At 40.1% G+C, this 14,991-nt stretch overlaps 1 protein-coding gene across 1 annotated transcript in view; it reads right to left on the bottom strand.

Annotated features, from left to right (window-relative positions):
• JAM2 (junctional adhesion molecule 2) overlaps positions 1 to 14,991 on the bottom strand; it is a 78,099-nt gene that overhangs the window by 13,508 nt on the left and 49,600 nt on the right. Inside the window, exons 4-6 of the mRNA XM_023726675.1 lie at positions 8,777 to 8,929; positions 5,775 to 5,977; positions 2,631 to 2,730 (exon numbers count right to left, since the gene is read on the bottom strand). Coding sequence (XP_023582443.1) covers positions 2,631 to 2,730; positions 5,775 to 5,977; positions 8,777 to 8,929 — 456 coding nt within the window. The remainder of the gene's footprint in view (positions 1 to 2,630; positions 2,731 to 5,774; positions 5,978 to 8,776; positions 8,930 to 14,991) is intronic.

Below are 14,991 nucleotides of genomic sequence, written 5' to 3'. Positions count from 1 at the left end.
GTTCTTATAATAGTGGTCTTATACAGTATTTGTCCTTCTGTGCCTGTCTAAATTCACTCAGCATAATAAGTTCTAGCTTCCACCAAGTTATACGACGTTTCACAGCTTCATCATTGTTCTTTATCGTTCTGCAAGAATCTTAAGTTTAGAAAAGTGCTATGATCCAGAAATAAAATGTATGGTATTTGCTTACATTTGTTTGGACATATAATAATTCAGAGGATTCATAGGATTGAATATTAGGTAATAATTCATAGGACTGAAGTGATCTTGGAAGTTGAGTTTAATCTGCTGTCACACCCCGAAATTTACTTAAAATTCCTCTATAGAATCTGCAACATCAATTTCCTTAACAATGGAAAACTCACTGAGCCTCAGAGAAAGTCTGTACCTCTGTTATTCTGTAAATTCAAGGGTCAGAAACATCTTCTTTTTTGAATTCGTGTGTGTGTGCGCGCGCACGCGCGCGTGCGCGTGCGTGTGCAAGCATATCTACATGTCATTAAACTGTCATCCCATTGAGTAAAATAAATTAAGGCCCCTGAGGCTTTTTCCTATTGCTACGATGTCCTAAGACAATGGGATATTTTCGACCCTAGTTTGAAATCACTATCATGTTACTAACCTTTTCTGATGCTAATTATGTTGCCCAAGATTTAGATTCTCAACATTCCAAGCTTAGCATCTTTTCCAAATAGGGAACTATACCAAGAATACCTTCATTCACATCATTCGTAAAATGATGAGCATGACTTTGTTAAGGAAAGAAGCATGTTACAGACTATTAGACACCTTTCTGCCTATAACACATTCATTAGCATGCTCTGCATGTGGGCTTCAACTACGTGTGAATCCATCTAAACATTTTATTTAGGCAATTTTAGAATATTCTATTGAATATCTTATACTTTAGAATATCTGGACGTCTAATAACAACATATTTTCTTTTACAAAATATGCTAAGAATTTAACAGTATGTTGTTGATGTTTGTCAAGTGCCGTCAGATTGGTTCCGACTCATAGCGACCCCACGTACAACAGAACGAAAACACTGCCCGGTCCTGCGCCATCCCCACAATCGTTGCTAGATGTTTAAGCCCATTGTTGCAGCCACTGTGTTAATCCATTTTATTGAGGGTCTTCCTCTTTTTCGCTGACCCTCTGTTTTACAGACAACACAGATCAGCGCACCCTCGAAGTGCACTGAAAACATGAAATTCTGACCCTGCAAAGCTGAGGATCAGCCCCTGAACCGTGGGAAGCCTTGGTATTCTGCTTCCGGGTGCAGCCCTCCTGAGTGACCTTTAACTCCTCTCACGCCATCTCTAGCACATCCTTTTCTATTCCATACCCATTTCCTAAACATACAGCTTTCATACAAGGAAGAATTAAACCAAATTTTAAAAAATAAAATGAAAACGAAGAACATATATTTGTGCTCTGATATTCTCACCACCTAGAAAAGATTCTTGAGCGCTAATTTTATTGGACTCTAAGCAACTTATTTTGTGAAATATAATATATGGCAGCTATGCTTTATAGCAACCTAGATCCATAACTATATTCAAGACATTTTTTTGAGAGTCTACTCATGGATAAGTATGAACTGAATATTTCAGGGGACTGAAAAAATTAGCAACCACCTGATAGCAACAACTAAAATAACTGATGCTTCTATACTGCTCATAATGTATCGGTGCTATTCTAACACTTTCAATTATTGGTTATTTTAGTTTTATAACATCCCTCTGAGGAAACTATATGATTACCTCCACTTTGGCGAGACTGAGACACAGAGGAATTATGTAATTTGCCCAACATTATGTAGTTAGCAAGTGGCAGAGCCGGGTTTCAAACCCCCATACAAGCTCCTTGACCTCCAGAAACTTACAGACTGCAAGACTCTTAGCTTTGGTTTGAAAGAGAGATTTGCTCTACTCATGTGTCAATAGAAAGGCATATTTTAAAAACAATTATTTGAAAAACTCAAAAAATTGTTAAATACAGGGCTAAATATTCTTGGCTTGCGCTATGGATTGAATTGCGTCCTTGCCCCAAAATGTGGATGTCCTAACCCCTGCACCTGTGAATGTTACCCTCTTTGGAAGTAAGGGTTTTCTTCTGTTGTGTTAATGAGGTCACACCAGAACAGAGTGGGCGCTAAACCTAATCACTTCTGAGTGATGTCTTATAGACAGAGCAGAACAGACAGACGCACACCTGGAGAAGACACACCACGCGAGGACATGTCAACAGGCGGAGGAACGCCGAGGGTCACTGGCAGACACCAAAAACTGGCAGAGAGACCCCGGAAGAGACTGACCTGGCCAGGACCCCGATTTGGACATTCACCCTCCAGATGAGTGAGAAAATAAATTTCTGTTCTTTAAAGCCGCCCACTCACGGTATTTCTTGTTATGGAAACACTAGGTAACTAGGACAGTTTGTTTGGGAGATGGGTTAAAAACAGCATCTTTGCTCCTCTGCATTTTGTCAAGCTAATTTTGAACATTTCCTCCTGTTCATCCTCCAAATTGCTCGGCCCTTTCTTAGCCCATGCTCCCTCTATTCCTGAATATTGACACACCCCAACTGCAAACTGTTTGCTCCTCCCAGTGTTTCATGCTTACCTACTTGCATTCGTTTCCCAGGACACCTGCGATATCCCACAGAATTACGGGCTTCACAGGAATATTCTCCGCTGTCCAGTTGTGAAATAGTGTTAAATTGCTATTTGTGGAGGGAAAAATAAACACATTTTTGAGCAAAAAAAGCTACAAGTAGACTCTCAAAATAACCATGTTCCTTGAATTACAGTGTAAAGTTCGTCTTTCCTTTTTCATGACTTGGGACTTTGCACCTTTATTGTGCATTCAAAAATCCATCACAACCTCGAGGAATAAATAGCTAGGCCTCCGATTGAATGTGACAGAGAAAGACTTGAATGTAAAGCAGTTTCTTTTTCTGTGATACTGAGGCGGCAGTTTGGTTAGGTTGTTGTATGCCATCGAGTCCATTCGGACTCACAGCAACCCCACAGGCCAGAGAAGAACTGTCCCGTAGGGTTTCCAAGGCTGGACTCTTTACGGAAGCAGACTGTCACGTCTTTCTCCCATGGAGTGGCTGGTGGTTTCAAACCACTTACCTTTTGGTTAGCAGCCAAGCACTTTAACCACTGCACCACCAGGGCTCCTTAATGGTTAGATAGGCAGTGGATATTTTAAAAAAAATTATAGCACGTAGTAGTATTAAAAAATTATAGCACATAGTAGTATTAAATATGCCAAGTGTTTCTAATTCCCAGGAAACACCTTGTTTATAAATGAATGTCTCCTTGGCCTGAAAGGGTTAATGCACTTTCCAAAGTTACAAGTGAGTTCCCTGAAGCAGCAATTACCATTTCCTCTAAAGACCCAGAACTACTACTAGGAAGTACTGTAAGGTCTAAGGAAATCTTACAAAAAAAAAAAAAAAAGTTGCCATCGAGTCAATTCCAACTCATGGTGACCCCACGTGTTCCAGGGTAGAACGGTGCCTTTCTAGGGTTTTCAAGGCGGTGACTTTTCAGAGGCAGATCACCAGGCCTTTCTTCTGAGTCACCTCTGGGTGGGTTTGAAATCTTAATCGGTGAGTTAATCGGATTATAGACTCTGACAGTTTAAGAATTTTTGAAAATTCTGAAAAGATAAAGTCAGCCCTTGCTCCTTCTACTCCCAGAGAAATTGAAAAGTGAGACTTTGATATAATAGGTGTCGTAGTTTTTACAAGTAGTTTTACCCCTTGGAGAATTTCTCAGACAGGAGGGAAAGACAGAGGGGAGGAAGAAAGAAAGGAGAGAAATGCAGCCAGTTATGGATGCCTTAAAGGACCTTGCCAGGACCAGCACAGAGGGTGAGAAGGGCGCTCAGAATCGCTCATTCAGTGTCTCCTGGTCATATCCTCAGTACTGCAGATCACTGCTGACCTCGTCCACGGGAGTCACCAACCTCCGAGGTGTCCCTCCTCATTGTCTTGGTTCCTCATGTAATATATGTCCCTAAAAGTAGCCAGGGATTTGTCTATTACCTCCATTTCCTCTTTCACTTTTCCATACCCACCACCTACTTTCCCTTTCTTCTATATACTTTAACCTGGTGGGATAAAAAGCTTTTCTCATTTATTGTCACTCTGAGATCTACTGATCACTCCCCAAAAGCCATATTCCATACCTTTAGAATATCCACCGTGAGCTCAGGGCCAAGGTTATGCATAAACAATGAGTTAGACTAAACAAAAATGACCTTCTAGCACATTATAACTGGTAATTAAAAGGAATTCATTGTCGCCCATACCCTGGGGTCTCTGTTGTTCATTTCTCACAAAAGGACCCCTCCTAGTTCAACCCTGGTGCATTCCTTTGGCATCAAAAGATATTTCAGGAACGGAGGCTAGCTGGGGAAAGTGACTCTGTATCGTTTCAGACTTGTCTTGGGGCTTTTAGCACCTGCTCCAAGAAAAAAATAAATTTGAAAAGTAAATATAGCAAAGTGTGATGGCAGGTTTTCTGCCCAATTTCTCCGTGTAAAATCGGTCGGACCTGTTGACTGCACCTGCTGACTGTGGAAAGAGCCTGAGACACGGCATTCCTCGGGAAGGAGCCACATCTGCCCATCAGCTTTATCACTGAGCCACATTATCAGTATGCTTTATTATTTACCAGAGGATATAGCTTCAGACAGTTATTGTGAGCTTCTAGATTGAGAGAATGAAAAGAAACATTACACCCTCCTTTTAAAACTTATTAATATTATTACCAGGCCTTTTAGGTTTTTTGATGATGGTTGTGATGATGACTTTGCATTACTGGAAGTCAAACTTTTAAAATGGACATGATATTACTTTGATCAAAAAAGCTTTAAGCTTAATGATTTTTTTTCTCCCACCCCTACCCCCATAAGTCAGAGATAAGAAAATAAAAATATTTTTATTTTAAAATGTCATTAACTTTAAAGACTTAATGCACAGATTTCCATCGATACTCCTGGAATGACTTTTCAATTAGGTATTTTAAAGAGGAGACAATTAGAAAATCTGGGCTACTTCTAGGTCTGGATGGCCCAAACAATTTGCGCTCAATGACTAACCTAAGGTTGGCGGTTTGAACCTACCCTATGGTACCACGGAAGAAAGGCCTGCAGATCGGCATCCGTAAAGATTACAGCCAAGAAAACCCTATGGAGTAGTTCTACTCTGTAACACATGGGGTTGCCATGAGTCAGAATCACCTCACCGACAATGGCTTTGGGCTAAATCTAAAGTAAAAGATACTTAAGTCACAGAGTCAATAGTTGTTGATCTAGTTGTCATGGAAGAGTTTAATGATCCAGACATCATACCACAGCTTGGCTCTAGTCATTGCTGTCACTGTCTCACCGCCCTTTGCTATAGCTAGGGTTGGGAGGTAAGGGGTGGGCAGGGCATCCCTAGTGTTATAAACGGGAGACTGCACTTAGCAACTTTCCAGGCCAGGAAGGTAGCTGTAGCAAACTGCTGCATCCAACATCATGAGTCAGGCTTGGCCTGCTTCAGGTCACGAGTGCAGACTCTGTGAGCTCAGCTCTCCAGTCCTTTCTATCTCTTTTCTGTGCAGCTACCACCATCTTCCCTGCAAACCCCCCTTTCCCCACTCAGCCAAATAATGTATCAATTCTTTATTCTCTGTCATTTTAGTTCTAATAATTTTTTTTATTCAAACGCAAGATAAGTCATTAGGTCAATGCTTGAAATGACCTTACCAGAGTTCCAGATTTCGAGTTCACTGTGTATGAGCTGTTGGTGCTTTGGGAGCCAAGTTTTGAGTTCCCTAGCAAACGGACGCCATCCTTAAACCATGTGTATTCAGGAGCTGGATTTCCTTCTTTGTCTTGACATCGTAGCTCTACCACAGTTCCTCTCAGAGCAGAACTGGGTACTTCACATGATGGGACTGCTGGAGCCACTGAACAATGGAAGTCAAATGGTAGTGGTTATCTACAAGCTAAAGGATTTTAACAACCAGGTAAATACGTATTTATTGGACACCTGTGGAAAAGACTGGCTGTTTTTTTCAGCAAACCTATTTCCTTTCTTCCTGGGCACACAGCCCCCTTGCACCTAGATGGAGCCATATGCAGGAGTCCTGGCCAATGGAATGTGGGTAAAAGTGGTATATGCCATTTCTAGGCCTGACCTGTACAAATGTCCTGCATGGTCCTCCATTCCTACTGCTTCTTGCCTTCTCACACTACCAAGAAGGTGTCAACACCCTTTGTGATCTTAGAAAGCCATGTATGGAAGACATCAGAACCTATATTACCTTGTGTCTCTAATGATTTACTGAAGCAGAGCAATACAACTCCAATCCCCCACTTCCCCACTACCTCTCCCCCAACTATAGACTTCACTTAAGTGAGAAAGAAACTTGTATTATGTTAAGCCACTGAGCGTTCAGAGCTTTTTTGTTATAACAGCGAGCATTACCTCAGCTAATCTTACACCTATTCCTTTTTAAATAAACATCTCTACTTTTTTTTTTTCCCTCTTACCAAGGGTTTTAATGTTTTATTATCAACTATATTCAGTAGAAGTCAAACCTAAGTATATTTTTCAGGCCTGTACTCAAACTGAAATCTCATTCTGTCTAGGCTGGCAGCGATTCACTGTCATTGTGATAATGAATTCACAGTGGTAAAGTTTCAGTAGCCTATGAGGAGATGGGGGAAAATAGCTAGGACTTGCAGAAGGGTGGCACTTGTGGTTTCTGTGACTGGTTGTAACAGTCACTGGTCAAGAGCTGTCCATGCTAGAGAATACCTGTTCTAGGAGTTAGGGCTATTCTGGTGCCAGGAATTTGTAAAGTAAACCAGACTTTACTAGGTGATCTAATATCCAGGAAAACCCAGATGTGACTGTGGTAGGCAAAATTCTAAGAGGTCCTCCAAGAGTCCTGGTCCTGGTATACACATACCTTCTCTTAGCTATTCAATCACACACTAATCTAGGTATGACTATGAAGAAATTTTGGAGATATAATTAAGGTCCCAAATCCACTAACCTTAAGATAGAGACATTACACAGATGGGTCTGCCCTAATCACATAAGCAATTTAAAAGCAGAGAATTTTCTCTGGATATTCACAGAAGGTAAAGTCAGAGATTCTAGTCCCAAGAAGGATTTGACTGGCTTTGCTGGGTTGAAGATAGAGGGGGCCAGGAGGCAAGGAATGTGGGAAGCCTCACAGAGTGGAGAATGGCCCCCAGGCTGATAGCCAGCATGGAAATGGGGACCTCAGTCCTACAACCACAAGGAAATAAATTCTGCTAACAACAAGTATAAGCTTAGAAGAGAATTTTCCCCCAGTGCCTCCAGAGAAGACTTTAGCCCAATCTACACATTGTGATACCTTGTAACATCTTTCAGCCTTGTAACACCCTGAGCAGAAAACCTATTCAGATCCACAGAACTGTGAGCTAAACAACTGTGTTGTTTTAAGTCACCAAGTTTGTGGTAATTTGTTAGCAGCAATAGAAAATTAATATACTAACCTAATCTCCTGCAGGGTTCTCTCTCTCTCTCTTTTTTTTTAAATTGTACTTTAGATGAAGCAAACTAGTTTCTCATTAAACAATTAATACACATACTGTTTTGTGACATTGGTTGCCAATCCCACGACACATCAACACTCTCTACTTCTAGACCCTGAGTTTCCCATTACCAGCTTTCCTGTCCCCTCCTGCCTTCTTGTCCTTGCCCCTGTGCTGGTGTGCCCATTGAGTCTTGTTTTGTTTTACGGGCCTGTCTAATCTTTGGCTGAAGGGTGAACCTCGGGAGTGACTTCATTACTGAGCTATGAGGGCATCCCAGGGCCATACTCTCGAGGTTTCTCCAACCTCTGTCAGACCAGTACTGCAGGATTCTCTTAATTAGATTTCTTCTATACTAGCACATCACTGACATTCCGGAAAGAGCCTGTAGGACATTAAAAAAAGGAAGAGGAATTGTTTTATTTCCTTTGCTTGAGACCTTCTACTAACATTGGTGAAGGAGAAGTGGTCATTTGCCTTCACTAGATTGTTGTCATGAGCCTTTAATATCTATCAGTGATTCTCATAGTAACTAAACATAGGTCAGTAGTTGTGCAAGGGAGCACTGACTTTGGCCTTAACTCCATCTGGATCCAAATACTGGTTCAGAAACTTACCAGCTGTGCAACCTTGGGAAAATCATTCAACTTCTATTTCCTCATCTGTAAAAATCAGGTTGGCAGCAAGGATTAAATTGCATATGTGAAAGGGCCTAACACATATTGGCTGCACCATAAATGCTAATTTCCTTTTCTGACCAATAATCCCAACCCCTCCCCTGGTCCTAGATACCATTATTATTATTTTATTGCTTTTCCATCATCTCATGTGATTCCATTTTATATGGTAGGAGAAAGACTACATATGACAAAAGCTATTGCAGAATGAACTCTTGGGGCAATGCTCCTATGTGCAGTGAAGGACCATTAGGAATTCCCTTGATCTTAAAAGAAGAGAGATTTTGTGATAATAAAATTGCAGTGGCAAAGCTTCAGTAGTCTATGAGGAGATGGGGTGAAATAGCTGGGACTTGCAGGAAGGGTGGCAACTGTGGCTTCTATTACTGGTTATAACAGTCACTGGTCAAGATAAGAGTGCCTTACTGGCCCCCAGGGCTGGGGTGGTGGAGATGGGGTGGAGGATAGTAGTCACACACACACACACATGCACATCACCTAATACTTCTAGAGTGACCATATCCTCTTCCAGGTTCTGGCCTTGCTCAGTTGGGGCACTAACTTCACAGCGATATTGCCCAGCATCACTTCTTGTAACATTTTTGATCCGTATACTGAAATCGATCATCTCAGCTCGATCTTTAAAATCACCTTTTAGAAAAAGAAAACAATGATGTTAATAATAGGGAAAGTAACTTTCTACACAATATCTTTCTCAAGTCACTTCATTCAGTGAACAAAAGCATTTATTTTTCTATTAATAAGCTTAATTTAAAAAATAATAAATTCTACATGGATGCTTCTTTTTTAACTTTCTCTCTCTCTCTCTTTTTGAATGTCATGCTATTCAGAAAAGAGTTCATTTCCATATTTCCATATTTTATTTTTAAAGAATTTGGCCTTCCTTCCTGCCGCATTCCCTCTTTCTAGGGCCCCTGTAAAAATATTCTTGTCTTCATTTGCTAATCCAGACTGAAACCACTCCTGAAGCCCACTTTTCAGACAAAGATTAGACAGGCCTATAAAACAAACAATAACACACATGAGGAACGTGCTTCTTAGTTCAATCAAACATACGAGACCAAATGGGCAACTCCTGCCCAAAAGCAAGACAAGAAGGCAGGAAGGGACAGGAACTGGACAAATGGACACAGGGAACCTGGGGTGGAAAGGGGGAATGTGCTGTCACATTGTGAGGATTGCAACAAATATCACAAAACAGTATGTGTACAAATTTTTGAATGAGAAATTAATCTGAGCTGTAAACTTTCACCTACAGCACAATTAAAAAAAAAATTCTCGTCTTCAAAGGATATGGGAGAGATTGGTTTAATTGACTGGGACAGTAAACTTTATGTGTGGTGGTCCACATAATACTGTTATAGAAGAAAAGGTGAGAAGCCTTGAAAACATTCTTTGGTTATTATTTTTCAAATATATATAGTAATATGTATTGAACTAAAATAGTGTTTTGTAAAGTGTGGCTGCCAGAATTGGCAGCTGTAGAAAATTCCAGTGAAGATGCTTGTACTTTTAGCATCTGGTAACCTGTAGCCTTGTCTTGACAGATAAAAACCAGAGGGATATTTTAAATTTTCTATGAGTCTTCCATGTTTTCACTTGTTTAAGTCTTTAAAATTAAACATAGTATTTAAAATAATTTTTTTTATAATTTTGAAATTGTATTTTTAACTTTAAGACTTTTTTATGTGGATAATTTCAAGCATGCACAAAATTAAAGAGTATAATAAAATAAACGCCAACATTACCTTGCTGTAACAATATCTGTCATCCAGCTGTAACAATACTCAAGTGATAGCTTGTCTTATTTCACCTCCACTCCTAACCACTGAACTATATGGAAGCAGATCTAAGACATTATAGCATTTTATCCATTGTTATCAACATTTTAAATTCAACGTTCATGACAAATTCAACAGGAAGAGTAGGAGTGGAAAAAATGTATGACAGCTTTTAAAAAAAAAAACACTTAATGATGGTAGTTGTAATTACCTTCCTGTCTTAACTCCCTAAGCTTCTCCGTGATGGCCTCGCTTTCTAGAAGGAGGTATGGAAGTAGGCTAAATTATTACCACTGAGCAGCACTCCTCCTCCCAGACCCCATACTATCTTTTCTTTCTTTCTCTCAAGAATTTAATCTACTGGGCCAGAAATAACAATTATATCTTGCACCCTCTGGGACTGAGCTGAGAAATGAAGGGTCCGGGAACACACTGGGGTTCACATATTTCTGACCTATGTCCTCTATTTCCGTGACTGTTGAGTTTTAGGTCTTAGTCACTGTTGCCTTCATCTCACACTTACAAAAACACATTTTTAGTAATCAGCCATGTTCTGTTCTCATTTGTAAATTAAAGGATCCAGCTGTACTTGGTGTTCTCTTCTCATCAAGTCTACAACTACTTACCTTGAAGAGCCTGTTGATAGTAGACAAAGGAGACACTTCGCCCAACTTTTTTCCACTCTAATCGGGATGACAGTGTCTTCTTTGGGTATTTGCAGGCTAAAAGAGCCTCTAGAAACAACAACAAAAATACTTATTTTCTAACTGTTCCTGTCAATTTACATTTAAGTAGGTAACAATTTTTTAAAATATTCTAAGTTTACCCCTTCAAATTTTATTCATTCATTCGTTCATAGATTACCTCAACAGGCACAGGTCGGCAAAACCCAGAGATGACTTGGAAGCATTATAGCTTTTCCACATGATAACACGTGGCACTACGCTACTTTCCCTAGTTCTCTGAGCCTGACTTCCCATCTATAAAACGAGAAGACACCTCATAGAGTTGTTGTGAGTCTGACAACACAATAATAATATGTGCAAAGCATACATGCCTGGACACAGTAAGTCCTTAACAAATGGCAGCTATGGTTAATTATTTATCTTATTATTCCCAGTCTCAGTCTTCAAGGAGTTCACAGTTTTGCAGAAGAGGTAGATAAGATCCTATAATCTCAGTCCAATGTGATGAGTGCCAGGATGGAGGTAAGCAGAGGGGGTTTGAAATTTAGTGCCTAAGAAAGGTGTTTAGTCCACCCCAGGCCATACTGTGAAACCCAGAGATGCTTCCCCAGCATGGGACATGCCACTCAGATCCCTTCATCGTCAACCCGCTTTTGTTGTTGTTTCCAGCTGCTGTGGAGTCGGCCCCGACTCATGGTGACCCCACGCACAACAGAACGAAATGCTGCCCACTACTATGCCATCCTCATCATCAGTTGCAGATTAGACCATTGTGATCCACAGGGTTTTCACTGGCTGATTTTCAGAAGTAGATCACCAGGCCTTTCTTCCTAGTCTGTCTTAGTCTGGAAGCTCCAGTGAAACCTATTCAGCATCATAGCAACATGCAAACCACCACTGACAGACAGGTGGTGGCTGCACATGAGATGCACTGGCCAGGAATTGAACCTGGGTTTCCCTCATATAAGTCGAGAATTCTACCACTGAGCCAAAGAGTGGCTTGTGGAATTGAACTGCCGACCTTTTGGTTAACAGATGAATGCTTAACCACTGCGCCACCAGGGCTCCCAACCCTCTCTATGGATGTGTTAATACAAACCTAATATGGTCTTCTAATAAACTTGATACTTACAAAATGATTGCCTATAACCTTACTTGGATCCCGATAAATTATTAAAAAGACTTAATCTTGGCATCAAGCTTAACTGAATCAATGTAGCGAGTTCACTAAGGTCACTTTTTTATAGGAATTTACTGCAGTGGTGTCATTAAGGAATTCCTGGAACCTTCAGAAGAACCCCCCCTGTTGACTGTCCAAGCAAGATGACCGAAGGGGGGAAACCCAGTGCCTGCCTGCCCACAACAGCTTCAAGTTACCAAATGGACACTTTTGGTTATAAATATTTTTCAAGAATATTTCAGTCTATCGAGAGTGTCAACTTCATATTCCTGAGATTTTTTTCCCCTACAATTCAAATAGTTTGATCTAAAGAGCAAACTGTAAAATGGCTGTTTGGTTTCTTTCTACTACAATGGGATATTTTTTCTTAAGAATCATGTAAGGAAATTGTCTTTAAAAGGCCTGCAATGATTTATCGTTCAGATTGAACACAGGATCTTTGGCTAGAAGATAAATTATGTTAAAATCCTTTCCCTACCTCTAATATTGTTGTTAAGTAAATTCAATGCCGTTTTTAAAAAGAATGCAGGGTATTACATGATACATCAAATGAGAGAGCAATAGTTATAATATAACCCCAGGTTTTTTGTTTTTTTTTTTAAAAAAAAAAAAAGATACACATAGGCTTGGGCAAAAAGCCTGGAAGAATATATGTGAAAATATTAACACAGTGGTGATTTCTGTGTGATAGAATAATGGCTTTCTTTTTTCTCTTTTGTCATAGATAGTTTTTTTTTAGTTCCACATGTACAGCTAGAAATATAGAAATAGAATAAAAGCTAGTGTAAAATAGAAAGAAGAGAGAAAAGAAAGGCAAGGGAAAAAAGAACAAAAAGTTTTTTTTCCAAAGATGCCAAAAAACGTTTAAGCAGATTTTACATTAAAGAAGAGACATCATTTTACAGACGTGTTTACGACTATGCTCCAAAGACAAATGTGTACTGGGGGACTTGTCTGAGGAAACAGAGTTGTGCTCTGTTTATTAAGGAGAATGGGTGGTGACTTTCCGGAGTCTGGAGTTTTAGATAGGTTTCCTTCCCGTATTTTGTTGAGTTTCCAACAATTAAACACACACCCACACTCCATTTCATTTTTAGCCCATTCGCCATGTCTTACTCTTAGGTCTTAGGAATAACTTCATACTCAAATAATCACATGGTTTATATACTTAACTACACACATATACACAGACATCTACCGCTCTGTGAATTCTTCCTGATTTCCGACCTCACTGCTCTACAGAAAAAAAATCTGCAGAAATTATATAAGAAAGTGTAACCCATAATCTTCCGAAGCCACGTGATTCCACTGCAGCCGCGCTCTCTGTGACCATGCAAATTGTGGAGACATGAACTACCCACTTCTTCCAAAATATATTGGGCACTTTCTGTGTGCCAGGTGTGGTTCTTGGGAAGTGTCAGTGAACAAAACCAAACTCCCTCCCCTTTTAGTTCTTATAACCTGGCAGGGGGAGACAGGCAAACGAGAAATAGAATAAGTTAAACAGTATGTTAGAAGTTGGTAAGTGCTATGAAAACACAGAAGAACAGAGTATGAGGAGATTTGAGAGTGCTGGGGAGGGGGCTGGTGCAGGAGGGTGACTTTTAAAATTAGGCAGTCAGAGAACTCTTCATTTAGAAGGTGACATTTGAACAAAGATTTATAAGAGGGAAGGAATGTGCCATGTGGTTCTCTGGGAAAGAGCATTCCAAGCAGAGGAACAGCCCGTGACTAGACCCTAGACTGGGACGGTGAGGAAGCCTGTGCAGATGAAGGCAAAGGCAGGAGGGGAGAGCAGCCAAAGTCGGACATTTCAAGGATTTTGATGTTGAGGGTTTTAAGCTGAGAAGTGATGTGGTTTGATGTATGTTTTAAAGGCTCACTCTTCTATTGACAGTAAATGATGAGGGGTCAAGGAGACCTGTTAGGAGGTTATTGTAGTAATCTGGGCAAGAGGTAAATGTGGCACAGACCAAGATGGTAGCAGTGGAAAAGTGGGCAGATTCTGAATATAATTGGTCAATTTAAACACAGAGCCAATAGGATTTGCTGATGGAATTAATGTGAGGTGGGAAGTAAGATCAGATATTTGTGTGTGTAAATATATGTATATAATTTATTTATTTTCCTATTTCTAGGAATATGTGTGGAACTTACATATAGAAACTATATATAACAAAAGGGAAAAAATCATAATTCTATCATACAGAAATCATCACGAGATTAACATTTTCATACATACACTTCCAGGCTTTTTGTCCATACCTATGCATATATTTTTAATAAAATCTGGGATATAATTATAAATTTTACTCTCTGTCTGTCTCTACACGGACACACACATTTTTATCTTTAAGGTAGGAGAAATAACAGTCTGTCTACATGCTGATGGCAAACTTCCAGTAGACCTTAAACAATTGATGACGTAGGAGAGTGGAGAATTGCTGATGCAATATCCTGATGTAGACAAGAAGGGGAGAAACCTACACACAACAGAAAGGATTGACTTGAGATGGAAACATGGGAGTGAATTTCATGTACAGTAACAGGCTGGAAGGTTGAGTACATGGGGCAGATTTGGCAGTGGGTGGATGTAGCAGGAAGTCATTGGAGTTTCCCTTCTTATTTACTTCAATCTTCTCAGAAAAGCAAAATCATCAGCTGAGAGAGAATGGGGGGAGGTTGGTGAGTTTGATGAGAGGAAATAGAAAGGATGAACTACTCATCTCGGAGAGTGGGAGAGTGAATGGACAAGGGCTGCATGTTATAACTGCGGGGCAGCATTAAGTATCCATTGAGATGTGTGGTTATGAACTTAAAGTGAAAACATTTAAGATGGTTGCAAATTTTTCTTAAGCCACATCCAGCTGTATGGGTGCAGACGCAAAGCAGGTGAAGAGTTATCTTCATTGTGGCTTGCCAAGCGAGAAAGGGGCAAAAGAATTGGGGAATATGCAAAAGGATGATTATAACAACTGACCAAAGAATTGTTGCTATACAAAAAAGTGAGAGAGGACACTAACGGGGGCAAGAGGAAACAGAAAA

Source organism: Trichechus manatus, unplaced genomic scaffold (assembly GCF_000243295.1).
Source record: "Trichechus manatus latirostris isolate Lorelei unplaced genomic scaffold, TriManLat1.0 scaffold00012, whole genome shotgun sequence".
NCBI lineage: Eukaryota > Metazoa > Chordata > Mammalia > Sirenia > Trichechidae > Trichechus > Trichechus manatus.
Note: the sequence above shows the minus strand (reverse complement) of the source record. Positions and strands in the feature narration are given on the sequence as shown.